At 56.7% G+C, this 18,463-nt stretch overlaps 2 protein-coding genes across 2 annotated transcripts; both read right to left on the bottom strand.

Moving 5' to 3' along the window:
* Nucleotides 1-202: 202 nt before the first annotated feature.
* TSPAN17 (tetraspanin 17) lies at nucleotides 203-10,945 on the bottom strand. The gene is made up of 9 exons (XM_035015018.1): nucleotides 10,697-10,945; nucleotides 7,269-7,319; nucleotides 7,033-7,179; nucleotides 6,036-6,206; nucleotides 3,962-4,087; nucleotides 3,285-3,332; nucleotides 2,526-2,642; nucleotides 2,382-2,443; nucleotides 203-1,854 (listed from the first exon to the last, which is right to left on the bottom strand). The coding sequence occupies exons 1-9, from the start codon at nucleotides 10,781-10,783 to the stop codon at nucleotides 1,818-1,820; spliced, it is 846 nt and encodes a 281-aa protein (XP_034870909.1). The 5' UTR covers nucleotides 10,784-10,945; the 3' UTR covers nucleotides 203-1,817.
* Nucleotides 10,946-12,615: 1,670 nt separating this feature from the next.
* Nucleotides 12,616-17,209, bottom strand: EIF4E1B (eukaryotic translation initiation factor 4E family member 1B). Its single transcript, XM_035012291.1, has 8 exons — nucleotides 17,179-17,209; nucleotides 16,656-16,690; nucleotides 15,628-15,824; nucleotides 15,190-15,285; nucleotides 14,249-14,312; nucleotides 13,357-13,470; nucleotides 13,076-13,215; nucleotides 12,616-12,730 (listed from the first exon to the last, which is right to left on the bottom strand). Exons 1-8 carry the CDS (start codon nucleotides 17,207-17,209, stop codon nucleotides 12,616-12,618), a joined length of 792 nt encoding a protein of 263 aa, XP_034868182.1.
* Between the last annotated feature and the right edge of the window lie 1,254 nt (nucleotides 17,210-18,463).

Below are 18,463 nucleotides of genomic sequence, written 5' to 3'. Positions count from 1 at the left end.
TTCCACCTTGATGCCGCAGAAGGGCAGGATTGGTGCAGTGCAAGACAGCAAGAGGGGTCAGACCGGGGGGCCCCATCCCAACTGTGCACTCTGGGCAACTCCTTCCCCTGAGCCGGTTTCCTCATCAGGAAGGAAGGTTGGGAGGTTTGAGGGAAAATGAAAGGTGAAAGCTTTTACAATCAGAAACCACATGACACGTACGTGCACGATATTGTGAGCCGCATTTATTGTAGCATGTAGAGACCACCCACAGCCCGTGTCTTTCAGAGACCCGAGGACACCGTCCAGCCTGCACCTGGATGGGCCCATCGTGAGCCACGATGCTGGGCGCCTGCCCCACACCCTGCCCACCTGCAGCAGCTCCCAGCATTCCTGAACGGCGGAGTCCCTAGGGCCCCCATGGGGGACTGTCCCAGAGGGATCTACGGTGGCAGGGGGGCCACAGCTGGCCCCCACACCTTTTGTTCGATTAGCAGGGTTTAAGATGTTTTTTCATTAGTTGCCAACAACTAAAAAATCGGAATACTTCACATAAAAATCTAGCTTTTTGGCTTCTCCAGATTTCTCGCATTAGACCTACCTACATTCCCGTACCTACAATACGGCAATTAGCTACAACTGAAGGACAGCCACCAATTTCAGGTGGGAATCTGTGCTTTGCCACAGTCCCCACCACATCTTATTGTCACTCAAGACCAGTTGCCATTAGCGACTCAGACTCAATCATGCAAAATATCACAAAGCAATGTCTCTCCATATCCCCTCTCCAGGAATAGTGGGAAAAATTAGAGTCGCACTGCAAAGACCTCACAACTCAAAGGCCTCCTTTATTTTTATAACCCACCTGGCCCTGAGGGCATCTAAGTTGGCGATCTGTGCACTAGCCCAAACGTCTCCTTTCATCCACAAATGCTCACTCGACACATACCCCTTTGTGCAGATCTGAGAACAGTAGCCAGACTTCCTAAATCTGAGCCAGTTTGCTCCTTGAGAAGTCTGTAAATTTCCTGAAACCCAAAGAACTAGTAAGCAGGGTGGACACACCAGGCGCAGGGCTGTACCTGGGTGGGGTTGCCCTAGGAAAGCCAGATCCAGGTAAAGCTGTGCTGGCGCGCCCTCTAGTGGCCAGGAGGCACCTCTCCAGGCCACCGGGGAGACTGAAGTAGATTCCAAGTGAGCCTAGGAGTCAACCATCAATGGCCTCCAAACCTGGTTCCCCCACCGGTGCCAAGCTCAGGCTTCCAGCTTCCACTTGCCCAAAACCTTCCTGATCTCCATCCCAATCATCAGCCACTCTCCTGGGCACGCTGGCACCCATCTTAGCCCCCAGGAGGACCGGACCCTTCCCAGGCTATGGCCTCTTCCAGGCAGGCTCCAGCCTCCCCATTCTTCACTCTCCCAGGCTTCGATCCAGGTTTGGCCCACAGCAGCTTGGCAGCATTCGCAGGGGAAAAACTTGCAGAGGTGGGGGAGGCCAATTCCCAGCCTACAGGGTCAGGCAGGCAGGGCACTTAAGTGAACAGAACAGGCCAGGTGGGTCCCTCAGAGAGCGGGAAGCGCACGTCCCAGGAGCCAATGCCACTGAAGAGCCGCTGTGGCCAGATGGCCATTCTTCACAAGATGCTGGGGATCTGGACTTTTACGTGAAATATACCAAGTTTTAAAGGTTGGCTCAATGTATACACTATCCAGGTCAAGAAAACACGTTGGCAGGGTGGGTCCAGGCCGGGGCCCTAGGCAGACAGCACTGCTGAGGCCCTGCAGCTGACAGAACCTCTGAGATGGTGGGCGTAAGCCAGTGGTTTTCAAGGTTTTGTTTATTTGAGTAGTTTGTAGCCATCATCGTGTTTGATCCTGAGAGGCAAGCGAGGGAGAGAAAATTCTTGGACCCATTTTAAAGTCTGACACATTGAGGCCGAAGGGGGCTTCTGGCAGGGTCAAGGTCCCAGCTAGTTGAGAAGACAGCTCTGAAGCTGCGTGAGGCTGTGTCCCAGGCAACAGCAGGCCCCAAGGCTGCCCTAATAGCCATGCACAGAGAAGTGTGTCCCAGCCTGGGCAGGGACATGGCAGACCCCTCCCACCCCGCCCGGCCGGCACCCTCTTAACTGTGCCATTCCTAGGCCCCTGGAGAGCCCGCCACCCGAAAGCAGCCGAGATGGTGGCCCCCTGTGCACACTCATAGAGACACACCCGCCCTCCATGCACACGGCTCCAGGACAGGCAGCCTGGGCAGAGGCACACCCACACTCAAGCCCCTTATGGAGCTCAGGTCCAAGCAGAAACACCTGCAGCCTTGCCCATCACGGGTACAGTGGCAGGGGAAGGGGGGGGGGTCCCTGGGTAGGCCAGGCAGGTGGCCTTGGCCAGTGTGGCAGCCTCACCAGTTGGCCTTCACTGCCTTGATGTCACTCACAAGGTTCTGGGCCAGGCAGATACCAAAGATCTGTAAGACAAAGGGGGCAAAGTGAGGGAAGGTCTGCTGGAAGGGCGGGGCTGTGGGGGGGCATGCTGTGCTGGGACAGTACCTGGAGGAGAGCGATGCCCACAAAGACCCCAGCCACAACGATCAGGTTGTCCTGCAGCCACTTCTCAAACTGGCCCACACAGCCTTTGGTGTGGATGGAGCCCTGCTGCTCCAGCTCCTGGGGACACACAGGCAAAGGGCTTGGCCCACCCCCACCCCCCAACGGGCCTCCTCTCAGTCCAGCTTGCTAAGCTCATCCCCGCCCCAGGGCCTGACATCTTGCCACATGCTGCCTGGATGGAGCTCTGCCACGAGGCCTTGGCATGACATGCTACTTCTAGTCATCAGGGTCTCAGAAAAGATGCCCCCTCCTCCAAGAGGCCTTCCCTGACCACCCAGCCCCAATCCCATCAGCTCCCTTATTTTTTCTCCCAAGCTCCTGATTGAAATTGTCACATTACTGTTCATATGTGTTTATCTGTGAGCTTACTGTCTTTGTCCCCTCTACTGGAGTGGGAGCTCCTTGAGAACAGGGGCTCTGTCTGCCTATCTCCTGAGCATGAATCCCCAGCATCTAGGGCACTGCCAGCTGTGAGCACCAGTGGGTGCCTGATAAAGAACTGAAACGAGCAAACACACACGTGTCTGTGCCCACGGGTCCACTGCCCCCATGATCGGCAGTACCAAGGCCCAGGTGCCTGGATGGCTCCTAGAACTCAGCACCCCCTCCCCCACAGAATCCCTGAGGCCTTTCAGAGGAGCTTATGGGAGGCTGCCCTTCCCTTCCCAGTGCCCCCAACTCTGTCCCCACCCCTCTCACCAGTTTGAGCCGGACATCATAGCCACACTGGGTGTTGAGGACATCTTCCTGAGAAAAAACAGGCCAATGAGAGACTTGGTGAAGGGGCCCAAGGCGCCCAGCGCTGCAAAGGTTCCGGCTTCTCAGGGGAAGCAGATGGAGCCATGGACTCTGCCACGCCCACCACTCCTACGTGAGGCTCACTGAGGCCCACGCACCTCTTTCCCTGGCGCCAGGACACACAGCCACAAACGCCAGCCTGAGCGGCCTCCTGCTTAGGAATCCTGCCTGCCCGTGTGTTGTAAGAATGGGAAGAGGCGTGGCCCTCAGTGTCCCAGGTGAGCTGTGATGGGAGAGATGTCCCTGGGAGAGGTTTCTGCTCTAAAGAAAGCCATAAAGGGGTGAGAACCCCCACGCCCTGCCACTCCAGAATGGTGGCCCAGGGGTGTGGCAGCTGGCTCGCTACAATCAAAGAGACAGGTTCTGCTGAAGGGGTGCAGCCCCTACCCTGGCAGGCCCCACTGCTGCCCACGGACACAAAGTCCTCAGCCTAGTAGGACTCCCACGTAAAATGACCTCCCCCCAGCATCCAAGGCCCCCAGAGCAGGGCCGAGCCCAGCAAGCCCTCTGGTGGACTCTCCCCAGACTTGGCCTGTGCACTGTGATGCCCCTGCCCCTCCTCACCGGGCCCCACTCACCGCAGGGTCCCTGACGCAGCAGGAGAAGGGCACCCCGCAGCGCTCCCGGCTCGGGTTCAAGTCAGTGCAGTTGAAATAGATATTGAGGTTCCAGTCATTAGGCCCTCGGGCTCCGCAGCAAGACCACTAAGGGGCGAGAGGAGAGCCCCAGATGAGCCAGGCCCACCCCAGGAGCCCCATCCAGTTTGGAGATAGGCCCAGGCTGCAGAAGACAGGGTAGGGCTGGGCTGGGAGGGGGTCTGGAGGCAGCTAGGCAGGTGGGCACCTCCTCGCCACCCCCCAACAGAAAGGCTGGACCTCAGCCGAGAGTTGTCAGAGCAGCACTATGCTCCTGCCCAGGTTGGTGGGAGCAGGGGGGACCGGGGAGGGGTGCCCTGAGAAGTGGGTGTTAGGCCAAGCCCTGTGGGGAGAGGCATCATTGAAGCCCGTGTCTGTGCCAAGTCTCCCCACACTTGCCCCAGAGATTTTATGAAGACCTTCTCTCGTCCTCTCTGCAGGGACAGGAGCAACCCTGCCACCCTCACAGCAATCACATCACACTTCTTCGATGTTGCTGGCAGCACCCATATCCCCATAACCCCAGCCAGCACATCCAGCGCTGCCGCCCTAGACGCCGCCCTGAAGCAAGCTCGTGAACTGCGGCACACGGGAACACAGGTCTTAACCCATGTGACACGGAAAGCTGGCCCTCAAGGGACCAGCTGAGCGCAGACACGGGGGGGGCCCCCGTGGGCCAAGGGGGCGGGGCACGGCCATGTGGCTCTGTGTGCATGGGTCCCAGCGAACAGCCTGCCTCTGCCGTCCTCCTCTCGCTTTGCTCAGCACTGCTGCGCCTGCAGGAAACATCTGCCCCTCCTTCCACAGCCCCGCTCCTTCTCCAAGGCCTTCCTCTTCTCCACCCTTCCCCATTTCAGCTCGTAGCACAATTTATTATATTTTATAGACACACACGCACATACAGTTGTCCATTTTCCATATCATCTGTCTCTGCCCCCAGACTGCCATCCCCCAAAGGACAGGCCCCAGCTTTTGTCACCACCGAACAAACTCCCAGGAACTGGCCCAGGGCCTGGCACACAATAAGTCTGCACCAATCTGTTTTGAATGAACAAATCAATCACATCCTAACTGCCTGGCTATATGTCCGCTTCTGCCCTGAGTCGAGACCTCCTCAAAGCAGGTACCAGCTCTGGTTCATCTCTGGATCCTGCAACAGACTTGGGGTGGGTGGCGCTGAAGACGTGGGACCGTGGAGGTGGGTGTGAGCGGAGAAGGTGAGGCGGGAGGTGTCTGGGAGCTCGTGAACTGTTCACTGACTGCTTCTTCACATGGCTTAGGTAGAGGAGGATTTAAGAGCAGAGCTTCTGGGGCGCCTGGGTGGCTCAGTCGTTAAGCGTCTGCCTTCGGCTCAGGTCATGATCCCAGGGTCCTGGGATCGAGTCCCACATCGGGCTCCCTGTTTGGCGGGAAGCCTGCTTCTCCCTCTCCCACTCCCCCTGCTTGTGTTCCTGCTCTCGCTATCTCTCTCTCTGTGTCAAATAAATAAATAAAATCTTTGGAAAAAAAAAAAAAGAGCAGAGCTTCTGTAGAGGGGGAGATCTCAAACTCAAATATGTTCAGAGGCCAAACAGACAACATAAATGAGAGAAGAGGGCCAACAAGTATAATAAAATACAGAGCGGCACAGACAATGGCCAATGGAGAGCTCCTATACCAGCAAAGGGGACAGCAGCAATGTAACCCCAGCTAATACTATGGGTCCAGAGTTTCTTAGAAGGGGAAATCTGTATTTTTATATCAAATTTTCTCTTTTAAGTGTTGTAAACCCTGGCCTAGGAGCTGCCAGGTTGGAGCCTCTGGCCTCTGTTCCCCAACACTGTGTCCCTGCAGAACTAGACACAGTGGGGACCTACAGGGATCACAGAAGCTGGCTTCCCCTCAGACAGGGGGCCTTCTGGCTCTTTTCCCTGGGGCATGGGCAGGGGAACGGTCCCAGAACACACGGAACTTGCTCTCTCACACATCTGCCCAGCGACCGCCTCATGCAGGTGGCCCAGGCCGGCACGGGACTCACATATTCCTGAGCAAAGTCAATGAGGTTCTGGAGGTCAATGTCGTCCCGATAGGCCTTGACATTGTTGTTGATGAAGAAATTGAGCTGGTCTCGAATCCAGTCCTTGAATACGAAGGCTAGGATCCCTGTTGCTAGCTCCAGGAAGAAGATGAGGCCGAGGAACACTGAGAACTGGGGTGGGGGCACACAGATGGTGGGCGTCAGAGATGCAGGGCCTGGGGATGCCACGGGGCAGCGCTCCCCCCCACCACCCCCACCCCAAGATAGCCAAGAGTCCCCACCTTCTCTCCTGTTAGTATTGTTTGATGACGGTGAAGGACAGTGCGGTTCTTACCTACCCATCCGTTCCGCTTCCCCTGGTATCCACCCTGTTTTCTTTGAGAAACCACCCTCCACATACGTGTTCAGCTCCTGTGGCTCAGGCAGAACCATCTCCACCTCCTTTCCCATTCCTGATAGAGGACTGGGCCTGCGGCGGGAGCCCACCAATCAGAGCGCTACCTCTCCCGGGGCCACAGGGATTGGTCCAGAGACAGCCAATCTGAACCAAGGAGATGCAATTAAAGGACAGGCCCACTGGTTGGGCAGAGAGAGCCTTGACCTCCTAGGAGTTCCCGGAGGGGCAGTATGAAGCTAGCCCCCACCCGTTCGTGGGCATCCTTCCACCCCAGGGGGAATGGAGCCAACTGGAAGGACAGACTCGAGAAACAGAGAGACCAGGCCAAGTGACACTGTGGTGGCCCCTAGATTGAAATGTGCTGGCACCCAGCATACCCCTGGGCTTTCCTTAGTGAGCCCATAAATACTCTTTTATGCTTGGGCCACTGGGTTTCAGTCACAACAGAAAGGATCCTATAAATATAGATAATACAATTCTGATGACTATTGTTACAATAACACGATAATAAAACCACCCATTATTAAGTACCAACTATATGCAAGAAGTCAGTGGGAGGAGGTTGGGGTCCCCAGTGGATCTAGGTGGGGGTGCACTCACAAACTTGAGCAGGAAGGTGTTCTCCCGGAGGGCCCCGATGCAGCCGGCAAAGCCCAGCACCGACATGATGCCTCCAACCACTACAAAGAGCCACACGGGGTCGAGGCCTCCCAGATCTGTGAGCGCCGAGATATTGGAGAGAACGCCCTGTGCCAGGGGAGCAGAGGCAAGTGGTCGGGCTGATCCTCCCACCACCTCAACCTACGGCAGCCCCACACCAGACTCCACCACCTTACCTTCTCACCCCAGGCCCAGAGGCCAATGGCCAGGAACAGGGCTCCCAGCACCTGCAGAAGCAGCAGCAAAGAGCTAAAGGTTGGAGTGTCAGCATCCTTCCCCACCCCCAGGAGAGCCCCTCCCCCTCTAGCAGTCAGGGTCTCTGGAAAGTGGGGGGGGGGGGGGAATGGACTATAAATGGGGTCCAGGGTCCTTTCTACCTCCCCCAGAACACATTTCAGTTCTTCTCCCCCACAAAACACAGCCTGGAGGATTGAACCCACCCTAGCCCTTCCTGGAACTCAGTACTGCAGCAGAGGGTGGCTGGGACACCCCTGCCAAGCAGAACCAACAGCACTGTCCTGAGCCTCTCCTCCCACCAAGCCTGTTCTCGGTTCTGGGCTCCTAGCCTCCTTTCTGCCTCCTCCCAATCTGGCCATCCTGGTGCCCTGCAACTCTGTGATGGCCGCCCCACTCTGTTCTGTTTTCAAAGCTCACAAGCAAAGACCCCTGAATGACAAGGAATCCTGATGTAAGCGGGATCCAGTTGAGCAACCCCCCCATCTGGGCCAGTAGCTCTGCCCTTGAAAACAGCTGGCCACAGTTCTGCCTGGACCTTCTTTTTTTTTTTTTTTTTCCTGCCTGGACCTTCTAAGCACCACCCACCATCCTGCCTCAATTCCTTACTGGGAAGAGTCCTGATGTCCAGGCCATATGCCTGAGCCTGGGCAGGTCCCCGGATATTCAGTCTCACAGGGAGAGTGCCCCTCATGCCCCAGCAGAAGGCCATGACCCCACCTCTTCACACCTTCCCCACCCACCTGTTTTCACAGGCTCCTTCCCTTCCCCCCACCAATTCCAGTCCATTCCACCACGACCACCCACTTTTAACGCCTTCCTCTCTCTGACTCCAGGCTCCTCCCACTGCAGTAGTCTTCTCTAAAAATCTCTTTCCCTCCCTCCCCCCACACTAGATCTGGGATGTGAAAGCAAACATCACTTCTGCTTCATCCCACTTGACCCACCCATGGCCTTTAGACAGGCAACTGACCACTACTTTCTCCTTTCTGAACCCCTCCGTGGTCAACTCAACACCGTTCCTCCCTCCACCCTTTCTCAGCCTCCCTCCCAGGATGCACTGCTTCACCTCCCTACGCACATGGCCACCAACCCCACCACATTCCACCTTCAGCCTTCTGCCCTTCTTCCTCCTCCATATTCATTTCCACACCACCAGACACTGGCATCTCCCGGACCTCCCCCCCAACCTCTCCCTGGCTCCAAGCGGCTAGGTCCACTTGCCTGCTGCAAAAACCTCCATGTCCCAGGCTCAGTTCCAAGCACTGGGAATACATCAGCAAATAGGACAATAGGACAAATGAGCTCTCTGCCCTCAAGGAGTTTACACCCCAGTGGGGGAAATCCATAGTGAGCAAACAAAGTAATTTCAGATACCAACAGATCATTTAAAGAAAAGCAAACAGAGTGATGCGGTGGGGAGTGACTGGGGGCGGTGGAGGCATGCTTTTGTTAGGGAAAATGGGGACATTTTAGCTGAGCTCTGAATGATGAAAAAGTGTACGGAGGAGAAGAAAATTTCAGGTGGAGGGACTGGCAGAAGCCCAGAGGTAAGATCCAGTATGGTGGTGCAAGGGACAGACTGAAGGGCAGAAGGGCCAGACCCCAGAGGGTGCTGGAGACCACTGGAGGAGTCTGGACTGCATTAATCGCTGGAAGGTTCTCAGCAGTGTAACACCAGGGTCCACGTTCAATTAAAACAAACAATAATCTCTGGGCCTGTTTGATAGGCACCTCCCTCTCGCCACCTGGACCCAAACCTGAAACCTCGTGGCCCCCCTAAGTGGCGGGGTCCTGTCAATTCAGCCTCATAACTTCCCATGGAGCCTTCCTCACTTCCCACTCCGCACCCCCCATTTTTGCCCCAGCCCTCCTCCTTGGTCTCCCAACTTCCAAGCCCTCTGCCCCTCACCCACCCTCCCCGCAAAGGCAGACAGATCTGCCTCCAATACAAAAGCCAAAACAGACCCACCACCCAGCACTGAAACCCTCACTGCTTCACAGGGCTCTCAACATAAAACTCCCAACACTGTCCCAGCCTTGGGGCCTTTCCTGCTCTGGCTCCCCAGCCCCACTCCCGTGCAAAAGTGGGCATGCCTGGAACAATCCTGAGTTTCTTTTGCCTGTCCCCCTTGAGGGGGGTTCATCCAGCGATTCACTCTACTCAATGCTCTGCCTCACCCCCACCCACTGCCCACTGGTATGTACCTTGACTCTGCACTTAATTGGCCTTGTGACTCTAGATTAAATGACTTGACCTCTCTGTGCCTATTCCCTCATCCATAAAATGTAGATAATAAATAACAAAGTAGCTGTGCGAATACAAGTTAGAATTCATTTAATCTGCCTAACAACCCTGAGGGGCGGGCTTTATCATCACCCCTCCCAGGAAAGGAGGCCAAGGCCCAGAGAGAAGTCTCAAAGCTAGGCTTGCTACACCCAGGCCTCCAGACATCCCCACCAGTACTCTCTGCACATTGCCCACACCCTTGAGAGCTGCCTGTTGCTGGAGCCAAAAGGCCCACCACATACAGGTGACTTCATGGTTAGCACATGGGTAGAGGGCAGTGCCAGAGTCTTGTTGAACAAACTGAATGGGCCTGGTATTTTGACTGAAGGCAGCAGGAACAGAGACTGCAGAGGCAGCAAGTAGCCTTAGAAAGATGGGATGGGGGAGGGAGAAGGGAAAGATGACTTGGCAGGGCCCAGGGGCACATGCCACCCTGGGAGGGGCACTAGCAGCTCCCTTCTCTGGCAGGGGCAGCACCGCCCTGAAGCCTCGGTTTTGTCAGCTGTGGAATGTTGAATTCTGTTATCCCAGGGCCAGCTCACGACGTCTCCTCTCCCCAGCAGAGAACTAGAGCTATTGGCCCTCCCAGCCCGCAAGCTCTCAGTAAGGAGCAGGTTGACCTACCCTCCTTGCAGAAGCTTAAGGCTAGGCAAGGGGTTCCGGCCCTTCCCTTCACGGACACACTCCTCCCTGTGGACTAAACCAGGGGCGGAGCTCAGCGCACACCCCACACTCCAGGGTAGCAAAGGAGCTGGACGGGAGATAGGTCCCTGGGACCTTCAGGGAAACACCTCCCCTTTCTCCACCCGGGCTTGGAAAGATACAGGGAGACTCCACCTCCATAACCTATCCCCGCGGCGCCTGGGGCCCGCCTCCAGCAATCCGGGCCTCCGCGTAGTTCCCCGGAGTGGTCCTCGGAGTGGGTATGGAGGTGAGAGTGGGAAGAAGGGGGGGGGGCGGAGGTGACGGTCCCAAGCCCTTAAGGCAGGGAGTGGTTCCCCCCCCACCCACCAAGTAGGGGACTGAACCTCCTTCTCCCGACACCCCCAGCACGGGGCCCGGAACCCACCCCGCTCTCACCCAGAAGACAATGTTGAAGCCAAACAGGAAGTATTTCCCGCAGCAGCCGACTTCGGGTTCCTGGAAGTGCTGGTGTTTGCCCGGCATGGTGAGCAGCCGCCCGCCGGCCCGGGAACCGGAGCCGGGGCTGGGCTCGGCCCTCCACGGGCCGCCCTGGGCTAGAGCCGCCCGGGGCCTAGCCCGGCGGCTGCGGCTTCATGGCCGCGGCCACACAGAGCGCCGGTCGGGCCCCGCCCGCCCCCCGGGGACCGCCCCCGGCGACCCGACCGCCCAGCTACCCGCCCGCGCAGTCCCGTCGGAGCCCCGCCGCCTCTAGGCCTGACTCCGCCCCTGCCCTACTCTGTCCCCTCGGAGCCCCGCCTCTAGGCCTGAGTCTGGGTCCTCCGGGCCCCGCCCCCCTGCAGGCCCCGCCCCCGACCCCCGCCTCTAGGCCTGACTCCGCCTCTAGGCCTGACTCCGCCCCGAGCGCCGGCAGCCACTTACATCTCCCCAGGGTCCTGCGGACCCGCCTGAGAAGCCTGATGATGGCACCGCAAGTCGCGGGCACGAAGCACCCCCAGTTACTCCTACCCTACAAGGCTCGGTAGCAGCGCCGCCCCAGGCCCCAGCCTTGCTGTCGGAGCCCAGTCCTGGAGAGGAGTAACTGCTGATCTGATGAGCAGATGGGGACGGCGATAGGGATGGTGTTTTTTAACACAAGTGCAGGCAGCTTTATTACAGTGTAGTCGAATCAGATGCGCTTTTCACTCAACGGAAATTCATCTCTACCTAGGCTGGCTCAGATTCAGGCCAGATGACAGCTGGTCTTGTGAGGGACGCGCCTCCTGCTCCCCGACACTGCGGCGTTGCCAGGGGCATATACCCGACCCCCTGGCTCTAAGCCCTCTGACGTGGAAACCTGTCCCCTTCCGTCTTACCCCTCTCACCGTACTAGCTTGGGCCTGATTGGGCCCTGAGGGGGGTCTCACATGAGCCCCCTCAAGGCCGGACCGGAGATTAAGGTTTGGGGGGGCTCAAATTTTACTCAATTTTAGAACTCTCAAAAATAATTCTAATTTTGTTCAAAAGTGTTTATTTAGAACAGGAACAGAAAAAGGCTTAAACTTCATCACCTTTCAGCTAATCCACCTCAAGCAGAACCATGAGGAGACCTAACGGCCGCTGTCCTCCACTCCTGGGCCAGAACCTCATCTATCTACCCACCTCCACTGCAGCCTGACCTGAGCAAGGCCCACACGCCCCTGGCCACAGCTGAGGAAAGGGCAAGAGGACACACCTGCCTCTCTGTGAGATAGGGTTCTGCCCCTAAGCCTCCAGCCCTTGTGATGTACAGCCCCACTCCAGGGACCCACCCACATCTGGTTGAGGGAGGGTACAAGATACAGGGTAGGTCCAAGTAGAGTGATCACAAAGAGGAGAGCCCATCCCCCACCCCGTCCTTGAGCCCCAGCTCTCAGTGTCAGTGGCCTTGACAGAAGAGTTACCCTCAGGCCACCCGGCCCCTGTCCCAGGGGTGCATAGAGTAAGTGCTGGACTGTAGGATTCTCTTGTCATTTCCACCTTCAGTTGAGCTCTGCTTACCCCCTTCCCCCCTTTCCCCCTTCCCCCGTGACTCACCCCAGCCCACCCTCAGATGAAACAAAGACACTCAGGGCTTTCCTCCACATTTCCTGGGTCCTCAGGCTGCCTCCCTGACCACAGAGCTGTCCCTAGGCTTGAGCCCCAACTCAGGCCTAAGGACATGTTCATATTCACTCCAGGACATGGGAGAACCCCATTCTGTACCCACCAGTTCTGCCCAGCATCAGCACTGTAGTCTAGTACCCCCTTACACACACACACACACACACACACACACACACACACACAGCAGGGAGAGGCTCCGGGGCAGTTGAATGGAGAGTGGTGCCAAAGTCTCATCACACCACAAACTTATTCTTGGCTAGGGAGTTGCTCTTGGTGGCCGTGTCTGCATGGGCCTGGTACCCAATGACGATCTTTGTGGAGAGGCCCAGGCGCTCTTTGTAGACCTGCCTGGAGGATGAATAGGAGAGGAAAGGAGATAATCACCTGCAGGTCCTGGAGATAACCTGGGACCCTGGGTCCTTTGCCCAGAGCTCCTACCCTGGTTCCAGCCACCATCACTCTTTGTGGGTCTTACCTATGTGGAAACCCAAAATAGGACTCTTTAATGCAAAAGAAGAGACCTGCTAGAAATAGCTTGAAATCTGGATTCTAAACCCTCATACAGGTGGGTAAGGAAGAAGGGGGAGAGGACATGGAAAGTTCCAGATGTCTCCCTCACAGGCCAAGCCACCACCTGCCACACACACTCACCTTGTCCCCTGGAACAGACCCTGTGCCAGAGCTACCCCTCACCCGATGTGCAGCACGCCCGCCTGGTTCTCTGCCTCCCTCGTCCACACGGCGATCTTGTCCCCCTTGGTTCGGATGTTGATGACAGCCCCACACACCTCCCGGCTGTGCTCCTCAAAGCTCTCCCCGATCAGGCACAGCAGCTGGGGCCAAAAAGGGAGGATGGGGAGACCTCTACCTGAGTCACAGGGAGTGCTCCCACTATCCTGGAGACCACTGACACCACACCAACCCAGCCTCTTCTAGTGGGGTGCTCTCCCCTCCCCCCGCCCCTCCACACTCACCGTCTCCAGCCACAGGCGGTCCAGCTCACTGTGGCGCTGCTGCTTGGCGAGACTGACCAGCCAGCGGCCACCCCTCTTATTCCTGCTATCTTCCCACATGGGCTCAATGCCATCCTAAGAGGTGGAATGACAAATCAACTGCCTCCCTTTGTTCAAAGGGAAGTGGGTGCCCAGCCAGCTTCCCAGGCCCTGCTCTGGCCCTGAACTAAGCCTCCATACGCCAGGGTCCCTCTTGCCTCCATCCCCTCTGAACAAGCAAGTTCCACCACCAGCCATTCAGCCCCCCAGACCCTCCCATGAGCTCCCCCAAGCCCCTGATCCTCAACATTTGTCACCTTTTGTAGCCTTACAGATGTACAATTATGTTTGTCTCCTTTACTGAATTGAGTTCCTTGAGGCAAGAGTTCAAGCCGGGGCGGGGGGGGGGGGGGGATTATTAAGGAAGCCTCTGGGGCAACCATAGTGTGTACACCCCAGGCTGGACATAAATCACCTGGGGCAGTCTTTAAACACGGATGGTAGGGCCCCACCGTATACACCTGCTGGGTCAGTACCTCCAGAGATGAACAGGGATGAGGGCCTGGACATTGAAGCGGAATGTCCCTAGTTAAGGAGTCGGGCCAGGAACCTGGGCTTCTTCCGAGTTCCCCCTTCTCCCCCCTCCCCTTCCAGACTCTTAAAGGTCCTACAAGATCAGCTCCAGTCTGACACTGTCCAAGCTTCTGTGTCCAAGCATTTCCTCAGGTTGGAAGTCACATCTCGGCTCTGAGGAAGGCTGTCTGTAGCAACACCCCCCCCCCCAAACTCTCCATGAGAGAGGAACGCAGCAGAAGCTGAGGAGGCTCAGGCCTCTTGTGGCCTGAGTTGGGGAGTGGGGGGAGGCAGAGCTTACCTTGAAGAGGGCGTAGTCACAGCCGGAAGAGAGCTTACTGGCCAGTTGGATGTGACTGTACATCCTGGAGAGAGCCCCCCCACCCCCAACCCAGGCTGTTAAGTCCAGACTTTTTACAGCCTGGTTCCAACTTGGCTCGTCCCCCCAACTTCTTACCAGACTCCACTGTTTTCCACCCACCCTTCAGGCCTCCAAGACATTGTTCACACTCACCCTCTCACCCCCTGCCTGGAATTCCATCCCTACTTAACCAAAACCTCAAATCTCACCTTCTCCCTGGAGCCTTCCCTGACCATCCAAACCCCCCGGGGAGGCTTTTAGAGTCCCAGTGCTGGGGAGGGAGGGTCCAGGCGCCCCTCCAGCTGAGGTTTGCACAGGCCCCAGGGGGATTCAGAGCCCCCCTCTGCCATCAAGACCGGCCCTGCTGCCCCCTCTTTCTCTTCCTTTTTCTCCTCCTTCTCTCCCAACTACGGATTCCACCCTCGGCATCTCTGGCCTAACCAAAGAAAGGAATCGGGGTGAGCAGCGAACCCCCAGGGTTTGTGGTGCACCTTTCAGATCCCTTCCCTTGATCACCCATGGACATGATCAGGCAGCCTAATCCTTTTGTGGCAGAGACAAGCTCAGAGAGGGAAAAGAACTTGCCCAGGACCACAGAGCCTTGGAGCAACAGAGTCAGGGATAACTCCTCGTTTCTCCCACTTCCCAGGTACTTTACTGAAGCCCCAGGAAAGTTTTAGGGGGGCCCATATACCAGCCCCAAGGATCCCCACCCCCAAGCAGAACCCACCAAGCCCCAGCCCTCAGCAAATGCTGAGAGGTCCCAGGGAGAGCGGGGTGAGCGGGGTAGGAAACAACTCCTTGGAGGGGTGGGGCCTGGGAAGGATCCCCAGCTCAGAACTCCCTGGCTCTGGCCTCGTCTGCGAGGAGCAGACACTCACGCCCAGAAGTCCTCCACAGTGTCAAACTTGGTGACAAGATGCAGGTTGTCCTGCCAGGCGCGGCTGCGGTCATTCTTGAAAAACCACAGAGCCCACCTGGGGGGAGGGGAGGCCAGGAGGAAGTGAGAGCCCTCCCAGGCCCATCACCAGCAGCACCTGTGCTGGGGGGGGAAGTCATGTCCCTTCAGGGACAAATGAGGAGATAGGATTTGGGCACAGCATCCCCCCCACCCCCCACCCCCCACCCCCCCAGGGTGACTGGAGTCAGTTATCCTGAAAGGCTGGGGCAGGATGGGGGAATCTAACCCAGAATCTCAGTTGGGTTAAGGCCAGAAGGGCCAACAGGGCCCAAGTCTTATGCCAGTTCTGACCTTTCTTGGAGGAAGAACTGGGGCCAAGAGAGGAAGGTCTGGTGCAAGCCCACAAAACCTGCCGTACCTGTTCAGCAGTGGGTGTAACTCCAACTTCACCCCCTGGGGGCCCCCCTCCTGGGCCTTCCTCCTCTGGGACAGCAGGGCCCCAGGGGGATTCAGAGCCCCCTCTGCCATCAAGACCGGCCCTGCTGCCCCCTCTTTCTCTTCCTTTTTCTCCTCCTTCTCCCCCAACTTTCGAATTCCACCCTCGGCATCTCTGGCCTAACCAAAGAAAGGAATCAGGGTGAGCAGCAAGCCCCAGCCCAGCCGCCCCACCAGCCCTGTCCCTTGCTGCATGAGGAGCAGGGAGATGGACTTACAGGACTAACAGTAGCCATGCAGCAGCTTGGGCTTCATCCCAGTTGGCCCCCAGCTGCCGGCTTTTAACCCACCAGCGCTACCCCACCCCCAGAGCACGGGATAGGGAGGAGCCAGCGTGGTGTGGCGGGAGCTCAGAGGGAAAGGGCTTGCGCTATGCATTCTAGCAGCAAGCATTTAGTGTGAGCACCTTCTGCATGCAGGCAGGTGGGAGGGGGAACAGGTGTGACCAGACAAGCCCAGCCACCACCCACATGGTGCTGGCCATGTGCCGGCTGGGTCACACGAAGGTAAGGGTCAACACTGGGGATGTGTCCTTAGTGCAATCACGTCCCGTGGAGGATGGGCCTAGAATTTAAAGTGGGACCATCCCAGAGAGGGCAGAAGCAGCAACTCTGACATAGCCAGCGTCCATGGCCAGGTCAGAGACCTTAGTCGTGCATTGGAGTGTCTCTGTGTTTGTCTCTGCTGCCATTCACCACCCCCATTGGGCTACCAATGTCATCTGACCAGCATCTGGAAGCTTCTGAATTTTTTAAAGTACATAATCATTTAGAAACAGGGAGATTATGTATTAAAAATCTACATTTTTGGTTACTCTTGAAAATTTGGGAAGGTCTCACAACACCGGGGCCTCCACCTCACTGTGGCTGAGGCCGCCCTTTGGAAGGACAAATGAGGTGCCCTAGGGCCCTGCTGGGCCACTGCATTCCTGCTTCCTGCTGCCGGGCTCACCTGAGTGTTCTCCACCCTGCAGTGATGGGGGTGCGCTGGGGGGAGACCGTGCAGCGGTCTTATAGCCTGGCTTCAAAGCCTCCCTGCCCTGACCTCAGCCAAGTACCTGAACCTCCAAGTCTCCATTTCCTTACCTGTAAAATGGGAATGTTAATGATATACAGCTCAGAAGCTTATTGTACTAAGTATAAAATACATAAGCCCATAAAACAGGGCCTGGTGTGGTGGTCAATACAAATCAGCTGAGGGCTACCCCAGTGTGCTGGAGGGAGGGGGAAGGGAGGGAGGGAGAGGGGAGCAATGGGGAAGGGGAGGAGGAGGGAAAAGCTCTGGTTCTGGCTACCCTTCCCCTGCCTTCTCAGCAGCACCCTTATCTACTGGGGCTGAGGCCCCCCCAAACTTCTCACCCTCCTCTTGGCCACTTCTAGGGTCTGAGATCTATAAAGGGACTAGTCTCCTCCCCCCACACCCAGGGAAGCCCTTGACCACATGGAGGCTGATAGTCAATATCTGTCCAACCCACATGCCCGAAGCTCCAGGTACATGCCCGGCATGGGGCTAGGTGCTGGGAGGCAGGGAGGGGCCAAAAGTGAGCGGCCTCTGTGCTCTGCTCTCTCAGGGGGAGCCAAACAGCAGGTACTCTTACAAACACCTGTGTAGTCACAAATTCAGACCTCTGAAGGAAAGGAGTTCGCAGATGGGAAAAGATAAAGTCCATGACCTGAACTGGGGGCTTTAGGGTGGCAATTCTCAAATGCATGGATCAGAATCACGTGCAGGCCTTGTTAAACAGGCTGCTGGGCCCTGCCCCCAGAATCTGATTCTTTAGCTCTGGGCTTGGGCCTGAAAATTGGCATTTCTAACAAGCTCCCTGAGGATGCTGGTCAAGAACCCCATTTCAAGAACCACTAACTTAGAGGCAGTTCATGGATGAGGTGATGTTTGAGCTGATACCTAACGCATGAACAAGAGTTAACTAGGTGGGTGGAGAAGGGCATCTCCGGGACTGGGAGCAGCATGTGCAAAGGCCCAGGGGCAAAGGGAACATGGAACACTGAAGGAAAAAAAGAACATGGAACCAGTGTGGCTCCTGCCCAAAGGAGGAAAGGATAGTAGGTCTTGATCTTAGGAAAATGGAGAACCACTGAGTGCTTCAAGTGGATACAGATGGGCTGGGGAGGCACTCAGAGGTGCTTTCCAGCAGGTTCTTTGGGCTGCTGTGCAGGAAACAGACTCTGTGGTAGTAAGAGTGCGTGGGATGAGATCTATTAAGTTGCTAATGCAGTTGTCCAGGTGACAGATCTGCTGACAGGGAAGATGGAGAGAACATGATGGATTTCAGAAGTGTTTAGAAGGAAGACTCCCTGGCGTTTGGTGATGGATAGGCTCTGGAGAGGTGGGGCACAATGTCCCAACTACCTGTTCCTACATAACAAACCACCCCAAACTTAGTGGCTTAAAACAGCAACAATCCTCTATTTTGCTCACAGATCTACAATTCAGATTGTGCTCAGTAGGGACAGCTCGCCTCTGCTCCAAAGTGCTGTCAGCTGGAGTGGCTTACCTCGGACGCCGAGGGCTAGAGTCATCTGCTCACTCACAGCCAGCTGTCGGCTGGAACCTCAGCTGGGAGTGTTGGCTGGGACAGCTCTGTGTACCTCTCCATGTGGCCGCTTGGCTTCCTCACAGCATGGTGGCTAGGTTCCCAGAAGCGGCATCCCAAGAGACGGGAAGCAGAAGCTGCCAGTTTCTTAAGGCCTGGGCCCAAAACCTGGCACAGCATCGTGTCCGCTGTATTCTATTAGTGT

The sequence above is a fragment of the Mirounga leonina genome, unplaced genomic scaffold (assembly GCF_011800145.1).
Source record: "Mirounga leonina isolate KUSES-001 unplaced genomic scaffold, KU_Mleo_1.0 Mir_104, whole genome shotgun sequence".
Taxonomy (NCBI): domain Eukaryota; kingdom Metazoa; phylum Chordata; class Mammalia; order Carnivora; family Phocidae; genus Mirounga; species Mirounga leonina.
The sequence above is the reverse complement of the archived record's forward strand: the minus strand, read 5'-3'. Positions and strand labels throughout refer to the sequence as shown.